The sequence below is a fragment of the Dermacentor andersoni genome, chromosome 11 (assembly GCF_023375885.2).
Source record: "Dermacentor andersoni chromosome 11, qqDerAnde1_hic_scaffold, whole genome shotgun sequence".
Lineage (NCBI taxonomy): Eukaryota > Metazoa > Arthropoda > Arachnida > Ixodida > Ixodidae > Dermacentor > Dermacentor andersoni.
The window spans coordinates 82741884-82767169 of record NC_092824.1 but is presented as its reverse complement, the minus strand read 5'-3'; the positions used below and the strand labels follow the sequence as shown (position 1 = coordinate 82767169).

Here is a 25286-nt window from a genome sequence, read left to right as displayed (position 1 = left end):
AGAATGTGCAAACATGCAGCAAAGCATGAGCTGTAAAAGCCTGTAGCTGTTGGCAAACCTGAAGGCGCACCCCACCCAACATTGTGAACAATGGTTTGGTCATTATGAAGCAGTTCTGCAGGCCATGTACAGAAAAAACTGCTAACAGGGGCCTGCTCACTTGGCCAGGTAGCTGCTTCACCAAGTCATTCTGCCATTCAAGCGTATTCACACACTGTTGGCTCTATTACAAGCTACAAATGCACTATGTCACCACATAATGAGCAATGCATTCAAGCATTTACATATAGCCTGCAGGCATACACAGCTCATGCTCTGCTACTACACACTCTCATACTATTACCTTTCATTTATACGGTGGCAACATTACTATATGCAGCACTACGAGTCACTGTTTAGTTGTAGGCAAGGTTCGATGGATGTTTGTTGCGTGAAAGAAATTTTTCTTTTCATTAGGCACAAGCTTTTGAAGGGGACAGGTGAAGACAGAACAACCAGTCACATTTGCCAGCCACATGAGCACATTCAGCATTGCATGCTGCAATATTGCAACTCTAGTTTTCATCAAAAACCCTGCTTGAGGATTGTCAGGCACTGTAGTTGTTTGCCAGTGCAACTCACGGCCATGGGCATGTGTAGCACTGGCTAACATTCCCCGGGCTAGATCTCCTACACATACATAAATACTGAAAAAGTGGACATGCGAAGAGCCACCGCTGTAGTGCAGAGGTTGTGGGTTCGGCTCCCACTGGCAGCAAGCTGGGCCCCTCATTTCCCTTTCCCATTTATCATAGTTGTTAGTAACACAAGAACGTGCTCCTTTCTAAACTTTCAACTGTATACCTTAATAACCATTTGGCCCATTGGGCAGCCTAACATCTCATGGCTGGTCAACAACTCATGCTGTCACGTTACTTTAATAACAGTCAGCAACTACAAAAATGGCTGAGCATAGCACCCTATTGTTTTACAAGCATTTGTGACATTAGTATACTCTATGTCTCTCAACCCCACACAATCCCTGAAACTGCAACACCAAAGTCACAAGCGGCACCGATTCCAAATGTTGTGGTACACTCACCACTGTGTACATCATGGTGTAGGCCGAGAAAGATGAGTGCCCTGACATGAAGGAGAGTCGCATCTCTTTAAGCTGGTGTTCTGTTGCATTGCTGCCGCAGGTGAAGTTTTCCACATAGGTATACGGCTTTGCACACAGGACCTTCAGGTTGACAGGCTGGCACAAGTCAAAGAAGTGCGGCCGCAGACGCCCGATCGTGTACTTGGCAATGTCGGTGAGAAGCTGGCTTATTGCTGCCCCCATCAGGAACACACCGACCAGCATATAGAGGACCTACAAGAAGTGGCGCACATGGATGCAAACAACTTCACGGGATGCTCCATTACCGAGGGCATAAACATGAGTGGCTGGTTTAATGGTGCCATCTTGTGTAGTGTTTAACAAGAAAAGACAAAATTATTATATAACCAACTATAGTCTACTTATCTGCCGGTATAAAGCGTCGGCAGCGATGCAATCTACTACATGCACTCTATTTTGTCTTACATTGTTTTGACGAGAACATGCCAGCACAACACAAAATCGTTTCACACATTGCTGGACAAAGCGTCACAAGATGACGCTACCATCGGTATTACAGCCATTCACATTTACCGTAATTCGGTATTCCCGTAAAGGTTAATGTGGATACAGACAAGGTAAAACTCTATAGTCACTGCTATGTTGTGTCATTATCCATCAAAAGCTACATGACTACTCCAAAAATAGTCAGAAACATCGCCAAGCCGTGCTTGATTATTTTTTGGTAGCATTGCTGTAGCTCTGAAGCTTTGGATACTGCCCTCTAACAGAGGGCAACAAAACAAATACCACAGCTTCAGTGAAACTGCCACCACAAATAATGTCTTCGTAAAGGCGTCATAGGCAAAGCTGCTCCAGTCAACCACTGTTTTTCTCTCATAAAAAATATATATACATGCAGATGCCATGCACTGTGGGAACCAATGCAAAGCAAAGGTTTCATGAGCTGCAGCTGTAAACTGATTTACTCTCTTAAGGGTATTCTCTTAGTCTTTAGGTCGCACCAAACTCTTAAAAAATTTACACCCTTTGGGGCTTATCTTGTCCCACAACGATAAGCATCATCTGTCTTGCCCGCATTTTCTTTCTTTAGCACTGAGAGCCCGGTACTTCCAACTCACAAACAGGGTGACACAGAATTCTCGAAAGAAAAGTAGCAAGTGCGGACTTATCAAGAAAGGAAACACAAGCAATGCAGATAATTATTGTTGTGGGACAAATATACACCACAAAAAGTGCAACTGTCTTTAGAGTGTGTGTAGGTAAAAAGCACTTTCACAAACCAAAACACCCATACAATGGGTGCTTTGAGTTGCCATAACACCCTTTCCTCATCACTCTAAAAACAGTTACACCCTTTGGGGTGCATATTTGCCACACAACTATAATCGTCATCTGTCTTGCGCTTCCTTTCTTAAAAACGCTCTGCTCATTACTTTCCTATTGAGAATGATCTGTCATGCTCTGATAACATGCATGCCATTCGTGACTTGGAAGTGCTGGGCTCGCAGCGTTAAAGAAAGGAAATGCGGGCAAAACAGATTACGATTAGTGTTGTGTGGCAAATATACACCCCAAAGGGTGCAACTGTTTCTAGGGTGTTGAGTGTGTACACTCTTAACAAAAATTATACCCTCTGGGGCTTATCTTGTCCCACAACAATAATCGTGACCTGTCTTGCCCACGTTTCCTTTCTTTAACGCTGCAAGCCTGGTACTTCTCAAGTCACAAACAGCTTGCACATTATCAGTGTGACAGCATTCTCAACAGGAAAGTAGCGAGCGTCGAGTTGTCAAGAAAGGAAATGCAAGCAAGGCAGATGACGATTATTGTTGTGGTACAAATATACACCCCAAAGGGTGCAAATGTTTTAAGAGTACACTCTCAAAACAGTTGAGAGTGTTATTGTTATTGTAATGTTATTGTAAAAATATTTGAAAAGGTGTTATATGTGATTCGGTGCCATATCACTATTTGATTCGTTATCCAAATCTGTTTCAGACGCTTCATTTGACGCAGTCACTTGCACAGACTTTTCTGTGCAAATGAGGGGGGGGGGGACCTTTACTAGTGTAAATGTGAATAATTCCCACCGTTCGCCACAAAAACTTGTAAACCCGCAGAAGAGAAATGAAATAAGGTGTACCTCACAGGTATATCTGTGAAATAGACCTCTCCTTTCCTTGACAAACAAGGAACCACATCAAATGGACTCGCGCAGGAAGAACAGTGCCAAGAACAAGTAAACAAGCGAAAGTGTAAAATAAAGATTTCTAGTAGCGTTTTTTTTTCATTAGCTTTGGAAGAAATACAGATAAATATATATTTGCTGAAAAATCACAGTTCTTTTGGGCCCCTCATTTACTGCTCTACCAAGTGGCAAAACCGATTCGTATTGTTATTTCGGAAGTTGCGTAATGATGCGTGGCTGCCAGTCCCGTACAACTGCATAGAGCGCAGGACGCTGCAGTTCTAGGTGTACTGCGCCCACCGTGGAAGGTTAGAAAAACACCCACATAAGCATAGCTAAGAAGTGGCTATGTCAGGCAGTTAAGACTGATAATGGTAGAAGCGTCATTCAAAACACACGGAATCATTCCCCACTTCTGATGGTTTTTCTCTACTTCTTTTTAAATAAAAAGATGTTGATCCATAAACAGTTTCACAAGCAACGGTTAAATTTGTTAATTTTCGTCTTTCCTTCCTCTTTGCCTGTTGCCTCGGCTCTCTCCCTTAGTAGATCGCTTAATTTCTTAACTCCTTGCGACTCTTGTTCCCAGTTTTCAATTTTGCATGAAAAGTGCTGTACACTTACGGAAAAACCAGACAAGGTAACAGGTGATATTCATATTTCGTGTGGGTTTAACAGTTATTGCAGGGTTTGATCATGGACGCTGTTTCGCATGATTTTATTTTCCACCTTATCTAACCTTTATCACGTGTATATGGATCCGAGGATCTGCCAGTGTCGTGGCAAGCCGTCATTTGAGGAAATAATGAAGCAAAAGAAAAAGTTATTCGCAAATGGCGTTGCGTTGTCTCCGGCTGCAACTCGCTCCACGAGCATACAGGCCAGCTGACTACGAACCAAATCCATTTCCGATCCATTGGATCAGTCTAAACAAAGGTTGGACTAACAAAGCAACAGTGATGCACGTGACCATTGGAATAGATGGTGACAACTGAACGCATCTCGAGTAAATTGCGCGGGCACCGAATCGATGAGAAAACTGGCCTTCACACCCCAGGAGATGCTGAGAACTACTGCGATCCAAAAGGAGTGAAAAGGCAGCAAAATGTCGAGCGTCGAATAGCTATCACGTCTCAAGATTGATTTGGCGGCGCTTTAGCAATGTGTGTGAGGAGTCGTGGCATGGGAAGGGGGGGGGGGTTATGCCGCTTAATTTAGGGGGGGAGGGGCCCCCGGGCCTCCCCCTGGGTACATGCCTGTCTGTCGGTGAAAAAGAAAGGGGGAGAGAGACAAAACTCAACTAATTAGTCACGTCTTTGGGGAAAGAAGAAACGCCAGCGTTGTCATTTTTTACCTTTAATACTAAGCAGACACAGGCAGAAGGGAGGCATCAGTGTGCATTGCAACACTTCGCACAATGTTATCAGTGTACTGTAGCCATCGCACATGTCTGCACGCAGGAGCGTGCACCGAGCTCGAGTATCTAGGAACGCGTGATCCGTAAATGAATGGAGATTGTGAAGAATGCGGCTTATCTGTATGATATCTCGTATGAAGTGATGTTGCAGAAGCACTACGGTTTTTCACCACGGCATATCTGATAGGTGTGAAGCACGTGTCAGTACGAAGGCTTAACGGAGAACGTGCATTTCAGTGGAGCAAATATTTGTGAGATAAGGGTTTTACGCCTCGATTTTCAAATGCCACCGCATCTTTCCCTATGCAGAAGTGGCCGAGATACGAAGACATCAGCCCTATATCCTGACATGTATTTATCGATTTCGCACTTGCGACGTCGCATGCAGCTGCTGCGAGTAAGCCGCCCCGCCCCTTTAGAGTGTTGAACTTCCATGCAAAATCACGCGAACAGTATGGGCGGCAACCAATGACAGCGCATATCATGAGGCATGCCACAGTGGTCTGCATGCATGATTATTATCACTATTAATAATAACCAGAGTAACGAGTTCAAACACATTTTAACCGAATTCAACTGCATACGCCTACGCGAACAATAATTTAGTCTTCCACAATAAGGTGCACTGAAATGAGATATCGCATTGCAGCTCCAATAAACGCATTGCAAAATCGCTTCATGTGGAACCAGACATTACAGCCCTAAAGACGGTATACAGCACAGTGTTCCTGTGACACTAATACTAGCAGCACTGCTGGTGACACCCAGCGATGTTGTGTGCAACAGTAAACATTGGCTAGTAGGTGCATGTGCTGCACAGTTTTTCTCGTCAACAAAACGAAATAAAAAAAATATATTGATACGTTCACGAATAGCCTGTATGTTTGCACCAGTACACATGCAAAGCGAGAGTTCATTGCAACCAGAGGTGCGCGTGGCTTCGTCTGAATGCAGAGGCATGCGGCGACGGTAATACTATCAGTCAGGCCAAATGTTCCTATTACAGAAATAGCTGTCATTTGAACTTTCCTGTTGTATTCGCGACGTCAGCTGTTATGGTAAAGCGGTTAATGGTATGCCATGTGAATGACAAGTGACATCAGAGAAAATGCACTTATGCCCGTTTCGAGCCTGCCGTGATGCTCTCTGCCCCTATGTATATAAATGAGCTACACAAAAACCATCGAATGTAATTGTATCTGTGTCATTTTCTTGTTTGTACATAGCCGAAGGGTCATCGTTTTCTACCGCAGCTGCACGGCTGCACCTCGTAGTCCAGTGCAGGCATGACATCGAGACGTGCGCGGCTTTGCGTGAACTTGGCCACAAACGTGTCTCACTTTTGTCGCTGTTACACAACACGTAACGCTGGGCACGTGCCTTCTATCGCCGACCTGGGCCTATATTGAAGGCGGTGTAATTTCAGATAGCATCTCTACACAGTAGCTGCCATGGGAAAAAAATAATAATAATGCGACAGAAACCCTTCGCAGGATGACTATAGCATATTTACATACAGCGCGAACGAAACAGGATGGATGGACACTAAGTAAAGGATGACACCACAATCGTGACTACATGTTTACTGCTAATTAATCTCATTACACTATCGCTATCACATTATTTCTAATCACATCCCAATTTTCACTTCATCTGTGGTTCATTAAAAATAAATGTTTTTTCATCCACTTTCACTACCATCTATTTATAATTTCTTTAATTCAGTTAGTAAGTACAAGTAATTGCCCCCTATGTTTATTTATTTATTATTTATTTATTGATACTGTCAGTCCATGACGGGCTATTACAGGAGTGGATGTAACATACATAAACAGAGAAGTGCATTAGTGCGATTCAACAATGCACTAAAAAGAAGAAAAAATGTTGTCGCTGGTGTCTTTTTTTGTTTACTTCCTATATATATATATATATATATATATATATATATATATATATATATATATATATATAGTTAGCATTACTATACTTTGTGTATATACGCTTTCTGTGTATGCATGTGTGGCTGTGGCCACACATACATACATACATTGACCAGCAACTGAAGCAGCGTTTTTCCAAAACCTTGTCTTCGCATTGCAAGGCACTATCACCACGTTCGTGCACATAAACACCGTGTACCTCATACACACAAACACAGACGCCTTTGAATTAGCGTGCGCACGGCGGAGAGTTCATAGAAAATGAAGTCAGACAGCTTCAACTGATGGGGCAGCCCCTTTAGAATGAGCCTATTCATAGGAATAGCATTATATAATGTACATTCTTCAGATTCCACTTTCTCTCTTTTTATGTACGTCAGAAGACTATTGAAGACACATGTCATTTGTCTGTCGTGTCAAAAGGATCAAATTACCACCTGCGTCAAAAGCCACTGAGCATCAGAACAGATGCTGCCGCACAGTGCACCGAGTCTTTACGATTCTTCCGACGCTGAAAGGGCATAAGACATGTATATTTAGGCCGCATGTTTGTAAACAAACAAGGAAGGGCAACACATGATGCAGAAAAATGACTATGGCTATTCTAAAAGCCTTTTTGACAAGTTGCCTGCAAGTGATCACCTTATCTTCAGAGACAAGCGGCGCCTGTAGAAAGATCATGCGCTCGAATCATGGTGACGGCCAGGCCCATAGCTCGCAGCGGAAGTGACGGCAGTGCCTCTGCGCTTTCTTGACGTCACTCTCTCCGTGACGCAAACAACGAAGTGCCAACTCACAAGTAATATATGTATTTTTGAGTTCGCACTTAATTTCATGACGTGTTTGAATTACCAGCATGTCCATGTGCCTTAGTTTCAGAAGCAGCACGTTTTTGCCACAGCCGCTGTGAAGGCACACGCTCGCTTGCCCAGAACACCTCGCTGATTCTGATCATTGTTCTGTATAGCTGCACCCATCTGTTTTTTTTTTTTCGTTAGGTACTTTGCCTTGCCATACGTGAATGACACATGCATGCACGAGTGATCTACATTGTCAGGCTGCTAATCAGTCTGACAATGTGAATTGGAACATCTCACAAGAATGGTCGTACATGTAAAAATATATATATAAAATACCGTCGGGACCCAGCTCATGGTGACTGCCGGCATTAATGTGATTAGCATTCAAGCGATGTAGTGATACACCGGCTTGCCAACGCCAAAATACATCAGTGTTAGCCATCTCGTGCTTCCATGATGATTCATTGGGATCCCGTTCGAAACTGGGCAACAAATAGTCTTCCAGCTTGCTTGAGCTAATCAAGTAATATACAGATATTTATCAGTTGTGGGAGATATGGGGTTCTCCTCCGTACTCTAGGCACAAAGGAATGACAACACAGTAGTGCAAACAGTCACAAGGGCATTTATTGCACCTTTCATAGATCAATGCCTGCTAGCCGAGTTGCTATCCCCAAAACATGCCGATGGGCGCGCGACAAATCTAGAAGTCCGACTTACCGCGACCGCATTGCGAGCGAATATGTTCGCCCCATGCTGGATCCCAACGCCTGGTCGTTCGCGTGTACAGTCACGCGAATGGTGGCACGTTCGCAGGCGGCCACGCGAGACGGTCTCGCAGAAGCATGGTCGGTGCACGCGCGCGGGGGGGCACGTCCGCTCCCGCTCGCTTCCCGAACCCAAAGAGAGCAAGCGCCTTCCCTTTCGGCGCCCAAGTAACCCCGCAGCAGCGCGACAGTCGCGCCATCTCTCGCACCGCGCTTGTACCACTCCGACCGCCAGGCCACCCCTTCTAATAAAAGTTTCAATCAATCACGCGAGCCGTGCGGGAAAACAGCATATCAGGGGATGCGCTATGCGGGAAAAACATCAGGGGACGCGCGAGAGTCGCGCATCCCCGCATCCCCCCAACCTTAAATCACTTCTTATTCCGGCGAAACATGTCACACGGTCTAACATTAACCCGTGCTTCGCGAACAAGGTGGTACATGCAACAGTGGCCGCGCCGGGGAAATGTCCACACGCTGTCCGTAACATGCGAGCCGACTGTCCTTGGGGTACACCGCTGGCGTCCGCCGGTCACAGCAGCAGCTTTGCAGACTCGACGGCATCATTCCAGGCCAGGACTCCGGAAACGACGACGCAGTAGTCGGTACGAGCAAGTGTCGCTCGCGCCGACGCGCCCTGCTGGCAAGAGCCGCCGTAGCTGTCGGTGACCGCTGGCTCCTTTGTCCGCCGCCGAGGGTTGTGAGCTGGATGCAGGAGGCCGCCGAAGTCGCTGCGCCGAACTGGCCACAGCATCACCATCGCCCGGGGTGACTCGATCGTAGTCCGGGGCAGCAGCGCAGACGATGTGCAGGTGACAGCAAGCCAGGGGTGACTCCAATCACGCTGCGTAAACTCAACACACTCGGCAAACACTACAGTAGTGCAAGGGAGAGGAATTCTGCATGCGCATCGCCCACGTGGTACGATGTTCAACTCGGCTGGCAAAAGATCGGGCAGCTACTCAAATGCTAAGTTCACGTGAACGAAGCTCGCTTCCTTGAGCCGAACGAGTAATTTCAATTCGTGCGAGGCCAAGTGCGAGGCCAAACTAGAATGAGGGAAGCAACTTGCAACACCTCAACGCCACGGTCCACCAGGTTGTGTCCCTCCACGTGCGACAGGCAGCTTCGTAAAGCCTTAGGCCTAAAGCGTCGCTACCCTGACAACAACCGGCATCCAAAAACAACACCCAAAATGGGCGCAAAACAGGCAGCCGCGAGGAGACGTCAGCTCTGTGAGGTGGTCCTACTCCGCTCGGTGCACACAGCATCCGAGTTGACGGCGCCCACCGTCCCAGACGGTGTCGGAGCGCCCGGTGCCAGGCCGCAATACCAGTCAGCCCGTAGTGGCACCCGTGGCCCGCGGCTCCCTGAGCCGCGACTTCATCCGAGTCAAAGAAATAGAAGAAGCTATTTACATAAGAAATTCGGACCACCCACGAGGCTTCCGTACTCACTCGCTTCAGGCTTGCCACTGCTCCGCGGGCGCTCAGCCTCGCTCTCCCAGGATGCAGACCACGTGGCTCTCGTACTGACGAATGTCATTAAAAAAAAACACTTGCGAAAAGGCTTAGCATGTTGATAAGTTCAAACACACTACAGCCACCGTCGCCTCGCTCAAGAAAGCACGCCGCCGACGCTAGCGATCAAAACCCACGCTAGGCCTACGCTTCGGTTCAAACAAAGGTCTCGAACGAAGCAACACTTAAAATTATCGTCCGATGCCCCAAGAGGTCCACGTTGGGCAGCCAGATGTGGGAGATATGGGGTTCTCCTCCGTACTCTTGGCACAAAGGAACGACAACACAGTAGTGCAAACAGTCACAAGGGCATTTATTGCACCTTTCATAGATCAATGCCTGCTAGCCGAGTTGCTATCCGCAAAACATGCCGATGGGCGCGCGACAAATCTAGAAGTCCGACTTACCGCGACCGCATTGCGAGCGAATATGTTCGCCCCATGCTGGATCCCAACGCCTGGTCGTTCGCGTGTACAGTCACGCGAATGGTGGCACGTTCGAAGGCGGCCACGCGAGACGGTCTCGCAGAAGCATGGTCGGCGCACGCGCGGGGGGGCACGTCCGCTCCCGCTCGCTTCCCGAACCCAAAGAGAGCAAGCGCCTTCCCTTTCGGCGCCCAAGTAACCCCGCAGCAGCGCGACAGTCGCGCCATCTCTCGCAGCGCGCTTGTACCACTCCGACCGCCAGGCCACGCGAGCCGTGCGGGAAAACAGCATATCAGGGGATGCGCTATGCGGGAAAAACATCAGGGGACGCGCGAGAGTCGCGCATCCCCACACAGTCTAGCATTTTGCCTGTCTCAATCTTTGCTCTCATCCTGAAAACCTATATATCTACTTTGCTTATTTACCTATGCCTCTAACGCATCCAATCTTATAATTTTATAAATCTTATAAATTTCTTTCCCCCGACATGCTGCGCCATCTAGCGGCGCCGCCACGAAGTCCCCTTTTTGTCCGAGCTCCCAGATAGCAGCGGTGGTGCGCCGATGTGTGCGACATAACGCTGAGAATTAATCCCTCACTGCACCCCGGCATTGGCGGCGCAGCTCTAAAGCGTTGGGATGGTGTGCTTGAAGAAGCCGCGTGACGCGGATGAAACAAGGAGAACAGGAAAAGGAGAACAGTGAAAGAAGGGAAAATTTGGTCATGAGGTGCACGAAATGACTTTTGTTTGTTTCTTTACTATGTTCAATTAATGGTTGTGTGCAGCTTCACCGCCCATACAATTGTGCAGGCAGCCAGAACTCAAGTGCAAACAAATTACTAGCTGCTCAGCAGGCCAGCCATGCCATTCATATCAAGGTTATATATACTGGTAGAGTCGGTCCTTGTATGTCTCGTAGTGCCGAATGTCTTGTTGCCACTTGCGCGTGTTCTATATGAAGTGTGGTTATCTACATTCGCATATTCTGCTACAGCCACATCGCCAGCATTTGACTCTCTCATAATCCCTGAATATTGCAGTAAATATGGGAGTAAAATTTACTCTCATAAGGAAGTAGCCTGTGTAATTTTTGTTTCTGTAAAATCACGGTAAGACCAACAACATCAAATCTGTGCATGCAACCACAGAAAAAAGTGAGAAACAGAAAAAGAAAAAGGAAAGGTATGTCTAGAATTGCCACATGTTTCTGTTCCCTTTTTACAATGTACATGCCGGCACGCATGCGAATACTGCAAGACGTGAGATTCACCAGGTCATTTCGTAGGCAATCCGGGCAGCTTGCAGTTTTTGAGGCGCCGAAAAGTGCTAGTGAGCATGGGAAGTACAGTGCTACGCGTCGTCTGCTAGCGTAGTATTCCATGTAGGCTTTAGAATGCCATAGAGTAGCTGTACAGGGCTCTCTAACATATAAGCCTTACAGCTGCACACTAGAGGGCATCAATGGCAACATATAAAATGGAAAGCAGGAACACAGGGGTCCATGCCCCTTGTCAAGTACGAATCACCTGGAAAAGGATGACAAAGGGAAGCAGGGAGAGGCCACGCCAGTTGGAGAGAGTGAAAGGGTGATAATTGCCGGTGACTCAAACCTGGCTAGGTGTTCAGAGGCAATTGTGGAGAGGGTGAAAGGCAACATAAGAGTAGTGGTAGGGACATTTCCAGGGCGTACATTGGGTTTTGTCATGGAGCGAGCAAAAGGAAAGCTTACAGAAAATGGAAACACCCACACGTGGAAAGAAATCGGATTAGTGGCTGCGCCGTAGAAGAGGCACTAGATCTGCAGCCCCATCGCAACAAGAGTGGTCCACAATTGTTGTGGTCCACAAAGGAGAACATTGTTGCTGCAACTACACAAAGCGCAGAAATGATTTTTTTAGATTTTTTAGAGCACACTTTTTTGCAGCACTTATGTCGTTTGCATGTCTGATGCCAGTATTCCACACTGCTGCTATCTGTGTTCCAAAATGTGTTGTGCTTCAAGGTGCCATTAGCATGAGAAGCTTGGTGCAAAGAAGGATTAAAGTGCAATATGCATGTAGCACCTGGAAACCAAAAGGAGGTAAACCACCACGGCTTTTGTGAATGCCACATCGCGACTGCCGAGCACGTGCACATTGCTCACATCAAACTCCAGTGGTCAGAAGAGCTCTAGTAGTAGTGCCTTGTGTCTCTTCATTCTTCAGCATAGGTGTTCTGGCAGCAATGCTCATTACCTATAAACCTAGCCGTTCCTGCATCACTCGTTGACGATGAGTGCACACTTACGCTTGCACTCTGCTATGTAGAATGTGGAAGATTTTCTTCAATTCACCAAAAAATTCAAGCATGAAGCTGCTTGAAGCTGACCATAATTGCATCGCAGGTGTGTACATGTAATTTCTTCGCGATTACACCATAGAGTGCGAGTCATTTCCAGGGTATGAGAGGAGGGGTTTTGGGGTATAGATAGTTCTAGCTTCCTGTGTTTGCTCTTGTATTATACATACAAGGTGCTTGATGTTACTTGCTGAAAATAAGTAACCAACAAGCCCAACTGCTTTTCTGGCTGCTATGCTGCAAAGGTGCTAGAAGATGCAGTCAGTGCCTCTCATGTAACGTTCTGTGCATTAATGCCAATACGTTTCTTCGATTTCATTAGCACTAATACAGTAAGAAATTCTATTAGAGGACAAGGCATTTACTCTTCTCTCACAAGGTGAACTTAACAGAGGACATTTAAAGTGCGCCACTGAGGGAAAGGTTGGTCAAAAATGAGAACAAGAAGTTAAAGCAGAGGGGGCACGATGTGTCTATGCTGCTAGGAGTCTAGTTCCATCACTGGTTGTGGACTAAGGCAGCAGAATAAAGAAGGGTTTGTCTAACTCACCCTGTACTCTCGATAAATTTCGTGAGAGATTGTAATGCCTGGCAAAGAAGTGACAAAGCACCTATAAATGGCCTAACAGAAAGAGAATAGGCCACTGAGGGTTCCCGAAGGGAGATTTACGACGCCTGAACGTCCTCTTCAAGCAAATTAGCTCGAGTGAGGAAGCGAGGCACTACAGGATGGCTTGCATGGCTTGGAAATGGCACCAAAGGATTTCAAGGACAACAAAAACAGCAAGACAATAATGAGGTGCACTGACAAGTGAAAGTTTATTTCTTGATAGTGCAGAATAAATGTTCAACATAAAAACGTGAATCTCTCTGTTCCTCTGAAAAGTTTATGCCAATGTGTACAATACAATACTCATACCTGTAGTGACGATGGCACCTTCCATTTGTACAGCAGCTTCTTGCTCGTGGCGATCGTCTCGTGCACACGCAGCATGGCTCGCATTCCCTCCAGCACAGTCATCTTCACAGAAAGGAGAATGCAAGCAAAAATGTAGGTAGCAGCAAAACTTGTCAAGCCATCCAACCCAGATACACACCTGCCTCCGGCTTCCCTCCCAAGCCCTCAAGACATTTGTCACTGCTGCATCTTTATCCACGATTTCCAACTAAGCTTGCCAACTCGCCTTTTAGGAAAAAAAAAAAAAAAAGAATCGGGCCCTTTTCCAAGTGTGTCTCAACTTGAAGCTATTCCTAGGTGCAAATGTAGGGGAGAACTGCCTAGACTGAACTAGGCACTGTGCTCCAATAACGTGCCCCAATGATGACTGCAATGGGAAGTCTATGAAGAAGCATATCCTCATGCCAGAGCACTCTAGTAAATAATTGAGTGTGTTCATAAAGTTCCGGCTTCACAATCAATCAGCTCACTTCAGGTGCAGCACTACATTGTGCTTTCTAGATTCAAGACACAGTGTCGAGCTGAGACATACAGTTTGTATGCCTCTCAACTCAGACACTCACGTTTGTAAAACTTGAGTGGTCAAATCTGTGTTTTCTTCTTCTGGGTGTGCCATAATTCATTAGAACAGGAAAAGTTGCTTAGACCCCTTTCACATGCTGTGAGCTGTCTGCGATTTCATGCTGCACTGCGACAGAGACTGCATGTTGTGCAGTTTGGAACATGCACAATGCAGCAGTGAGGGGTGCCACTTTCGCTTGCATTATGGAGGACTCGCGCTTGGTGTTTTGCAAACACTGGAGTGCTATGTGTGATTATGAAATTGCAGCTGTTTTTGTGCCTGCAGCGAGATTCTTCAAGTTATGAATAATGAACTTTGAACACTTGTCAATGTCAGTAAAAATAAGCAATCTCTAAACCTTGCAATAGTATGTCAACACATAGTAAAGACAAATTCATTGTGAAGTGCTTGCTATATCCTTTTTGCTATCACAATTAGATGTTCACACACTAGAGTAAAGAGCCTGCGAGATTTTTTTTAGTTTTTTTTTCCTTTCCATGATATCAGCTTCTAATCTGAACCATTGTCAGCCTTGCCTCAAAAAGTGAGAAAAGCAAACTTACATGTGACATGAGAACATTTTGTTGCTTGTGAACAAAGAGCTGTGCATTTATCTTAATGCAGTGCTGCCTTCTGCAAGCTTCTGCCCTTTGACCTTATTTTGATAAGTACGCTGAGTCTCATATGCTTGGAACCGAAGCACGCAAGACATAAATATCTGCCTAAGGCACTGCTGTGATTGCAATTTGGATGATTAATGTAAACATGCCAGCAATTAGACATTTCTCAAGTAATGACGAGCTCCTTTCCTTGTGCCAATAAGCAGATAAACCATTGTTTTTTTAAACAGCTTCCCGAGCTATGTCACTGTAAGCTAATCTACCTCTAATTCACATTTCTCACTCTGCAAACTTTCTCAGAAAAGCTTTCTCTTTTCTAAAAACAAATAAGCAGCATTAAAATGTACTGTTTTGCCACTTGTTGAAAGTGTAGAAGATGTGTTGTTTTGTCAAAAGCCACTATTTAAAAGTGCATATCAAATTAAGGAATATTCCTCCTGTTCGCAAAAAAAAAAAGGCCATAAAGTAACTGCTCAAGCACGGCAAGTGATATGGCACGCACCAGAATTCTTCAATCAAATTGCCACTCTAATAATATATCTGGTGCAATTTGTCATTTTTCAAAAGCAAGCAAGGAACTTATATTCACAGCACTCACCACGATAATAGGTATGAGGATGCCATAGGAGTAGAGCATTGGTGATGTGACAGTGGAGTCACGAAACGGGTACCTCAGCGATTCATCATCGCAGAAGAAGCCACGTTTAAATGGCTTGCCTACCAGGAAGAGGACAAGGATAGGTACGCCAACTGGAAAAGATTAATATTGTCACACTGTAGCCACGGTGATGAACCAGACAATACCGAAACTGTAAGTCACCAATCTAACTCATTATTGGGCAAACTCGCACCCAGAAAAACAAGTAGCGACTGAAAGCACAATGATAGTGGCAAACACACTTATCAGTCGGTGGAATCTGATGTACGGGTCAAGTGCATGAGCTATATATATGTGACCCATCGCACATTCCACCATAATCATTGGTGCTCACGTACAGTCCAGAATGTACAGGGGCAGCCACTGCTAGTGGGAACGCGGGAGCTCATAACGACGCTTCGCGGAGTGCCACCACCGGCATCTCGTGAAGTCTTAGTAGACGGCTCATCATAGGACACAACTTGTCAGGCTTTTCACCAATCGCTTTGATTGCGCCTGTGTCGCAAGAGTTGATGAGGAGCCGTTGGTGGGGCTCTCCACAGAGCAACACCACGACTCCTGTGTTTCCGCTATCAGTGGCCGGGCCTGTACACCACCACGATTAATGTTGAGCACGTAATCCAATTAGGCAAGATCCTTTCACTATAAAATCGGCAACAATTCGAGAAAGTTCCAATACATGAAAGCATGTGTTGCGCCAAGTGACAGCTTTGTAACAGTGGTTGCTGGTCACAAATGGTCACTGAAAAAAGACAAGCAATTTACATGTGTGAGTATGTAATAAGGCAGTAAGACAACTTTAGCTCGCTGCAATAAATGTAATAAAGCAATAAGACAATAAGTCTGCCATCAGCTAACAGAAAAGAAATGCCGCAGCATCTCCAGTGACATTCATTGTTTAACCACACTTTATTGCTTCATGCCTTCATCTTCCTGTGAACTTTTGTCTTGCTTGGATAGCTAGCAGGAAAGTGGCGATAGAATCACAGCAATGTGTCCTGTATTTTGCAAACTGACAATGGAGATGTCAATCCGTGCAGTGCCATCTGTCAAGAAAAGCCTAAATGAATACACAAAAATTGTGTCTTGCTAATTGGTTTCTCATATCAGCTCAATGCAATACTAGTTGCTCTGGCTAATTAAAGTTAAACTGTGTGTGTACCATCAACCTTTATACTACATTTCTAATGTATAATGTGTAAATAAGTGCTTACCAATTGTTGCAGGGGTGTGGGAATGTTATGGGGAGATGTTCAAACAAGGAGTATCCCAAAATACTGAATAGCCATTTGACTCAATTGTCAAATTGATCATCCTATTTGACTTAATCCTCAAATTGGATAGCTGCTACTTGAAAGACCGAATGCATTTTTTTTTTAAATAATACACACAGATGCAAGGATGATTTAAAAGTGGACTAAAAAGAAACAGTTAAGCCCTTGCTGAATCGCAGCTTGGGGGATCAGAAATGCACACATAATATAACACATAGATCCAGTTTCTGAAGGTGCAACTCCATTCTTGTAGCACAGGTATAAATAATAAAATACACCTGCTATGACTTTGCCGAGCCAAACTGTGTGGTAAACCTAATGGCACCTCTCTTCACAAGGTTTCACAAATAAAAAGTACTACCAAGGGTCGCAAGTTCTTTCTTGCTTTTTGTGGAGATTTTATGCCCATTCTTTTTATGGCATATTTTTTTCCACTGTTCATTGTTCACAGAAGAGGTAAGCTCTGCGTGTGGTCATGGCTAGAATGTCACACTCAAAACACGCTGACAAACCAATGCTCCATTTTTCAGGTTGCTCTAGGCTTTTATAATGGGACCCATTGCTCGTTAGTCAGCAGTCAGCTGCACTGTGTTAAAGTGACTACTCACTTGCATGTTGGTGCAGTGTGTGTGTTTGAATAAAAGAGAGACAAAATGCATCCTTCACGTTGCTCATACACTTGTCAATCTTGTATGCCATGTCCAGGAAACAGCGAATTTCTTTACACTTTTATCAGTGCATCTGTTTTGCTTGGCATTTCCACGTTCATTCAAGTGCACTTTCTTCAGTGGCGATGCCAAATAATCGGAATATATGCACCGTTTCATTTTAAGCTTCCAAGTGAGTCAAATTTATAGTTGCTTCCACCAGTGGGGCCTCATGGCCAAGATATCTTTTTTCATCTGGGGTGCCATGTATACCCCTTTTAACAGAGTTCTTTCACTTCAGTATGGTGTTCAATGACTTGACACCCATTATTTATCTGTAATGTTCTGGCTTCATTTTTTAGACTTTAGCACTATCATTTTTTTCTAATTTGATGTGATTATGTTGCTTATGATTCTGTCGTTGACAAGTATGTTTAACAGCCTTCTGTAAAAATACTGTCCAGAGCTATTCAGCTCACTTTTTGGACGTGATCGAGAATGTCTGAATTAAAATTTTCTAACTGTAATACAGAGTCATTTTATATATTTAGAGAGCTGCCTGAAAAGTGCCACAGGAAATAAAAGATATAATTTCTTGAGTAATGTGTTATCTGTTATTCTTAATTTATAAAAAAGGTGCTAGTCCATAAATAGTCAAAACATACCAAATAGTTGACTCTCCCAAGGATTTGTCAACAATTTTTCCTACATCTGTATTATTTTAGCAGTTAAAAAAAAAAAATGCTTCTCTGTGGTGGTGTATATATAATAGTAATACATTTACATAATATAATCTAAGAGGCACTAAGTGCCTCTTAGATTAAATTGCATTGGGCAACCATACGAAGCCAACAGACAATGATCGAAGCCAATGAAAGCTTAAAGAAATTAACATGAATTTAAAGCACAGGGAGGCTAAGCTATTTTAAATATTGAAATGTAGAATTTTCAACCCCACAAAAATTAAAAAAAAACAGTTACTTTTAATCAACTTCTTGAACTTTATTTATGCCCTTTATGTCAAGCAATAAATAAGTAATATACCAATTATTAAATTAGTAATTGGTTTGCTGACCTATATGCAACTAAAATTTTGTTTCAGTGTGCCACAAATTCTACTATGGGTTTTGCATTAAGTCTCTCAGGCTTAAATTAGCATTTTGAAATGTCAAGCTCGGCGCATCGATAATACTGTGTTGGTACCGTGAGGTCACAGTGCATTTGTCATAAAAACGAGTTATTTCTCTCTCTCTCTCTCTCTCTCTCTCTCATGTCACCTGTTAGAGCAGCGCCTCCTCGAGGCGCTGGTTAGAGCATTATGTTTGGTCTCAATCAAAACCAACTAACCTACCTCTTCGATAACTCTCGTGGTTTACGTGAGCAATCAATGATACGGGTGTCACACGCGAGCACTTTCGATCGCGATCCAGCTCCACAGGATTCGATCGCGATTGAAGTGCACTGTGTGACACCCTCAGTTTTACGCGTTTTACAGACATAGCGTGTTAATGAAAGCACAGATAAATAATATTCAAAGAAGTTCCCAATACATGCAGCGCTTTGTGGCATTGTTCCACATAACACCTGTTCCAGCAACGTGTTCCTGTTTCCAGTTATTTTTCATTGTTGCACTTCTTGTTCCATATTTTTTTTTCTTGTGTTTTTATCTAAATGTGTGTGACCGTTAGCGCACGCCTCTGTTAGCAGCGATGTCTCCATCACCGATTCGCTCCTTTTAAAAGGTCAGTTTTACTTATGGCATATGGTCTCCACTGACCTTTGGGAGACGTTGATATTTCGGCCCCCATCGAAGAACATACAGCGAGCACTGCATTAACTTTTATAAACTCGCAACATTTTTTTTCTTTTAAATATGTTCTCTCTACCTTGGCAAGCGCTTTGCGAAAACATACAATCTGTTTCCGGCTCAATCAGCGCTGCTCTAGCAATCGTAGGCGTGTCCCTTTCTGGGTAGCTGTCCTTGTAAGGATGCATTATTTATGAATCGCACAGCGTTTAGAGACGGAGGGTAGCGTACAGTCGCCCGAACGCACCAATGCAAAAACCTCGTGGTGGTCTGACGGGTAATCGAGCGCGTGTTCTCAATTACGAAACCGAAACAGCGAGGGTTCCTTTCTTTTTTTAAAGGATCGTGATCAGGAGCAGCGCATTGTCCCCAATGCTATCGCCAACGGAAATGTGACGCGGAACTTGCTCGCGCTATGCTCGATTTTATTTCGATTTTTTTTTAAATAATAGAACGAAAGCTGAAAGTTGGCATTAGCTCGCGATCGCCGCGCAGGCCGGCAGTCATAAAGTTCCCATCGGAGCCTCCCAAACGCACGACGCTCGGCGAGAAGATAGATCAAACATCCGCTCTGAGCGCAAACAGTCCGTAAGCACTTTCAAGGCGTGGTGTAACGGGGAACTTCCCAACTCACCTGCACAGAGACACAAGAAGTGAACTGCAACGGTGAGCGCAAGGTTATTGCTTTGCGGCATTGCTGACGACGATCCTCGAGGCATTCACGAAAACGAAAACCAGCAGCAGTGTTCGTCTCTTTTCTGCCTATCAAAGGCGCACCGCAATTTCGCAACTTCACTCAACCGCCGTACTTTTATCGCTGCACCGTCCCACAGTACCACCCATAGCGCGCCCACTTGGCCAACTGCGGCAGCACCTGAAAGGCTCACAGTGGGCCTACGCTCGACTCTCAGTTGGAATCATTCTAAAACATGCATGCTAAAACTCATGTGCATCGTCAGCGATATCAAGCTGGTGTCGGTAACGATGCCGTCGTGGCAATAATTGTACGTTAGCGACTACAGCGCTATAAGGCTTGCAGCGAAGAGCTGCGAAGAGTGAGTAAACTTATTTTTTTTATTCGCGTGCGTGGATGAACTCGGTATACATTTTTAGTCTAGTGTGGTGGTATCTGTCGACAGGAGGGTTTTCTTCGAGTGGTATTGTACTTTATTGACTGTTGTAATTTGTGATAAAATTTCTTCCCCGTGCCTCGACTGCTCGATACTTGCCCGCCCTTGGGATTAGGCGTTTTGTGCGCTCCACTGTAGGTCCTGTGTCCGTCATACGCGACTCCGCTGCGCGGTTATTTTCCTTCGCCCACGGAGCGCTCGGACGGACGTTGGAGACGTGTGGTGTGTTGTGTACTGGCCCAGTGATCGTCATCACCGCGGCAGTGTATTCGCTACGTCGTTGCTAGTGCCGTGTTGGTGTTCTGCCGGTTGGCGTTGTAGACGCGCGGGCAGCTTTACGGAACTGCTCGAAGAGGGACTCGACCTGCACCGACGTGGTCGATTGAATTATGATACAACCGCCGGTTTCAGCAGAGGTAAGCCGCCGACAGAGCACTGAGAAGTTCCTGTTGTTACATTTTTTTTTAATCTCCCTCCCTCTACAAAACTGAGCTCGTTTCTCTTTCGCTCGTCGTGCCCTCCCCCTTTAATTTCTTTTTTACAGTGATCCGGAAACGTGGCATGGATGCCAGGCAGCGATGGACAAGTTTGCAGTGGATCTAGACAAAGTGCTTGACGAGCTTGAGCAAAGCGAAGGTGGGCGTTAAGACTCTCACGACATTCGCGGGCTTGTTGATAGCAGGCGGCTAGGAGGCGTGACTTACCATACTGGGGCAAATTAACGGAGAATGTCTTTCGGTTCTCTGTTGCTGTGTTGCGAAATAAATAAAAAAATCACTGCTACTGGTTGCGCCCTTAGTAGCTCGAACGCCGACATGCATGCGCGACCTCGTAGCGGCCAACGTTGCTAGCGGCATCAGACAGCGGTTCGGCGAACATCGCTGTGTTCCCTAATCCTTTCGCCAACAAACTTATCTCGCTAATTGTCTTGAACTGACCTCGGGCAACCTGACAAGCCCCTGCGCCCTGTATCTTATCATTGACAACTGGACTAAGGTTGATTACTTGAGGAAAGCTCGTGGCGCAATCCGAGGCTTTGGCCTAGATGCTTTCTAAAAAAATTGTTGAAAGCCACTTACATGAAGAGATAATAGGAAATGCTACAGAGACACTCCTAGTAGCGAGATTGAAAAACTGAAAGAGGTTTTGCGGAAACTGACGCCACTAGACACTACATGTGCTATTGACAAGGTGCCTCTTATTATGGTGACGCAAACTGCAATTGGCCTGTCACCTTCGTAGGATTGTTGATCCTAGCAATGATTTATGGAGTTTTCAAAGTAGGCTAGTGATCTCGATATCTAAAAGTTCATCATAACTTGCAAACCACTTATTAAACCTCTTATTTTGCACAAGATGCTCACCAATTTTTTAGGAACATATGAATATTTAACCACTTCCCTATATCAAATTGAATACTGATAACTTTCTATTCAAAACAATGTTTCATTATTTGATTTTACTTGGTTCTTGAATATACTTCAAATATTGTGTACAAGTTGAGAATTTGGCCATCGAGCTAGCAACAACAGAAAGCATCTACTTTTCAAGTTCAGCAACAGATAGGATAAGAACAGCCATCTTTGTGCAATGCCTTTATCACCTTGGCATTAATAACAGAACAACATAGTCTTGAGTTGTCTAATACGGGCATCACACGCCATGCTTTTCATCCTGATCGAGCCAGATCTGGATCAAAATTCTTTACTGCGATTGGCTCCCTCCCACAGCTTGTGCAAAGGAGCCAATTGTGACCAAGAAATTCGATCCATATCAGGCTTGATCGCAATCAAAAGTGTACTGCGTGACACCCCTATAATACAAGAGATGCACATAATGCAAGCTTACCTGCTATCGCCAGTTTAGCCATGCTGGGGCTAGTTGCTGCAGTGGCGCAGACTGAGAAAGAAAACTGCGAGATCCTGGCCTTGTGCTACAACAATTTTCTGAATTTAAGCAACAATAATTGCACCAGCAAGTCCGTTTAGTCACTTCGCTCATGTAATGCCACGCCTCTCATTTTCATGCGTCTGAATTTGATGAATTTTAGGCCTTCAACTTAAATTTGTAATTATTTTTCCAAATATGATGTAAATTTTTGAATTCTCATAATTGTAATGCCATTACCAAATACTTGTCTGCAAGTGATTCATAAGACTAGGTATGTGCACCTGTTGAAGTGTTCGTTAGCGTTCAGAAATATATGGTGTCATTTGATGGTGCTGGCAGTAACCTTGTAGACATAAAAACAAGAGAGCCTTTGCAAATTTCCTGCCATTGTTCACACCAATTTCCATGCCCTTAACCTGTATTGTGGCAGATCCAGAACATTACCTATGCTTAATATTCATAGAAAGTAGTTATGGTAGTAGCGTTACAGCCACGAGTTTGCTGTGGATCTCTTGCACAGTAGTGCAGCTGATGGCAGACCCTGAAATGAGAAGGGAGAGCTGTCCCAGCCTCTGGCTACAGCAGCCATTATTGTACTGGTGTCAAACATATATGTGGGTGATTTAAATAGTGCAGTTATTTGCCTTGTTACCATTTCCTTGTTACAAAAAAAAAATAAAGCATCCTGATTTTAACAGTGCAAAATGTAGACGAGGACACGAGATGAGAAGACAACACCACGAGCGCTGACTTTCAACAACGTTGATTTTAAAGATTTCAAATTAACGTTCTCAAATAAATGTTGTCGAAAGTCAGTGCTTGTGGTGACGTATTCTCATCTCGTGTCGCCTTCTACGTTTTGCACTGTTAACACCAGTATGGAAAACCAACAAGCCCAAGCTGCTGTTCTAGCAAAAAAAAGCACCAGCTTGCCCCTGCACCCTACTGTCACACTCCTACACAGCTGAAGACCTAAACTTATGGACAGTCTTTCTCTGTACTCACATTTTTTCCTTTTTTGACTTTTATTTCTCTCTGTTAGAGACAAGGTTTGAATACAGAAAAGGTTAAGGAAAAGCTAGAGTCTATATAAATTGACAAAAGACTTTTCCTCTGCACACAGTCTGACAAGCAGTAAATTCATAACAAAATAAGCAAATACAAGTTTCACAGTAGTGGCTTTACATGTAAATGAGTAAAAAGTATTTCAGGTATCATACATTCCTTGAAAAAAGACAGAACAGGAAAACACAACAATTGAACACCTGCACATTCAAATGCAGATGTACAATGACATAACAAAGTCAAATATTTTGAGATTTTGTATTAGACAGTCAAGCTGCAGATAAGGCATCTGTGAAAAATATACTGTAAAGCCTGGTAATGAATTCAAAAACTGTGTTGAAGATTCTCTTCAGTTAAGAATGATTTGGCTACTCTCTTAGGTATCCTTTTTCAAGCAGGAACAGGGCTAAAGACATATACATAGGGGAAGGCACATGGAAAACAACATGTTGCCCTGCATTCTTAATGAGGCAAAGCTTCAGCCTGAGAGCATCAGTCTAAATATGGATAAATAATTTTTCTCAGTAACCACTGCACCAATTTTTATGATGATGATGATGATGAAAAACTTTATTTATCCCTCTTTAAAGGGAAGGGGGCAATGGAATAGAGGGTGGGGGGAGGAACTACTTGAAGTAGGCCTCCTTTATCCTCTCAGCCCACTCCAGGATGGCCTCCTGAAGTTCGGGCCTGGAGCTGCGCAAGGCAGCCTCCCACTGCTCCTCACTAGATATTAGTTGCTTGAGGAAAGGGGGAAGGGGGTGCTTAGGGCACCCCCACATGATGTGGTTTAAGTCTGCTCTGGGAGAGACACAGAATTTACAAGAGGGAGAAAGGTAAATGGCGGGATGAATGCGGTGGAGGAGGTAAGGGGACGGAAAGGTGCGAGTCTGCAGCTGTCGCCACAGAACTTCACACCTACGCGGGGATTTGCCCATGAGTGGCGGAAAGGTTAAGCGGTCTAATCGGTAGTGTGTGCAGATTTCGTGGTAAGTAATAAGTCGATCCCGCGCTGTAAACGGCGCCTCCTCCGTGGCGAGGTCCGACGCATCTGATGCCTGAGCCCGGACTGTAAATCCTCGGGCACTGGCATGAGCCGCCTCGTTTCCGGCAAGGCCCGCATGCGCGGGAGTCCAGATTAATGCCACAGTTTGATTGAAAGGATGAGCCAAGAGGAGAGAAAAAGCTGGCTTAGAGACCCTACCCGCTCCGAAGTTATGTATGGCTGCTTTGGAGTCACTAACGATAACTGATGAATTTGGAATTGTGAGGGCTTTATGAGGTTTGTTGCATAAAAAAAAAAGTTAAAATGTAGTGACTCTAGGAAGCAGATGCTATATTTCTGTTAATTGTCAGCTTTTTTATTAACTTCATAAAAATTGCAAATAAAAGAAAGCAACTATCAGGTTTACAACTCAGCATTGAAAAGCAATATCACTATTCTTTAAACTGCATCTAATAGCACATCTAAAGCGAACAAAATTGGTGTATTATACATGGTTCTATTACTCACCACTAATATGTGAGTAGGACTTTTCCTCATAAATACTGTATCAAATTCATCTAAGATATCTTATTCTTATAAAGGATGTTCACACACACACACACACACACACACACACACACACACACACACACACACCAAGTTTGTTCACTTTAGATGCTAACAGACGCAATATACAGAACTGCGTATCTGGTCCTGTTGAAGAGTTATGGATTTTTAAACTTCATTATTCAATTTTTTTTTAACTTTCTTTTGAAATGTTTTCTAAAACAATTCCAGACCGTAAATCAAAATTTTGCTTCCTGTAGTCACTAATGTTTAACTTTTTTCTCGAATGCAACAACTTTCATTCAAGTCAGTCGAGCGGTTTTCTTGTGAAAGCATTTCTGCATTTTACATGTATTTGAATTGGCAACATCAGCGTTGACCCAAAGCTAAATCTTCCTCTTAAGTCTAGGAGCTTGTCAACTTTGTTCAGAAGGTATTTGGTATTCTATGTATTGTCTGCCATAGTGCATTCTCTGTGGTCCATAGACTCATGTTTGGAAGCTCTGTTCTGTAGATCAAAAGTGAAATACCTGACCAAAGGCACAATGTACTTTCAGATGTGTTCAGTTTAAAAAAGAAAAGAAACTCCTGGTACTCATTGCTTCATAGCGCAATTCAAGTTC

At 44.4% G+C, this 25286-nt stretch overlaps 2 protein-coding genes across 5 annotated transcripts in view; one reads left to right on the top strand and one right to left on the bottom strand.

Moving 5' to 3' along the window:
- LOC126517949 (putative phosphatidate phosphatase) overlaps positions 1-19937 on the bottom strand; it is a 50119-nt gene extending 30182 nt beyond the window's left edge. For all 4 annotated transcript variants that reach the window (XM_050167779.3, XM_050167781.3, XM_050167780.3 and 1 more), the window contains exons 1-4: positions 19661-19937; positions 15239-15390; positions 13420-13521; positions 1082-1354 (exon numbers count right to left, since the gene is read on the bottom strand). In XM_050167779.3, coding sequence (XP_050023736.2) covers positions 1082-1354; positions 13420-13521; positions 15239-15390; positions 19661-19745 — 612 coding nt within the window. In that variant the 5' untranslated portion in view covers positions 19746-19937. The remainder of the gene's footprint in view (positions 1-1081; positions 1355-13419; positions 13522-15238; positions 15391-19660) is intronic.
- Positions 19938-20126: 189 nt separating this feature from the next.
- The window catches only part of Sara (Smad anchor for receptor activation), a 51858-nt gene continuing 46698 nt past the window's right edge, over positions 20127-25286 (top strand). The window contains exons 1-2 of the mRNA XM_072285285.1: positions 20127-20572; positions 20701-20792. Of these exons, the coding sequence (XP_072141386.1) occupies positions 20735-20792 (58 nt within the window). The 5' untranslated portion in view covers positions 20127-20572; positions 20701-20734. The remainder of the gene's footprint in view (positions 20573-20700; positions 20793-25286) is intronic.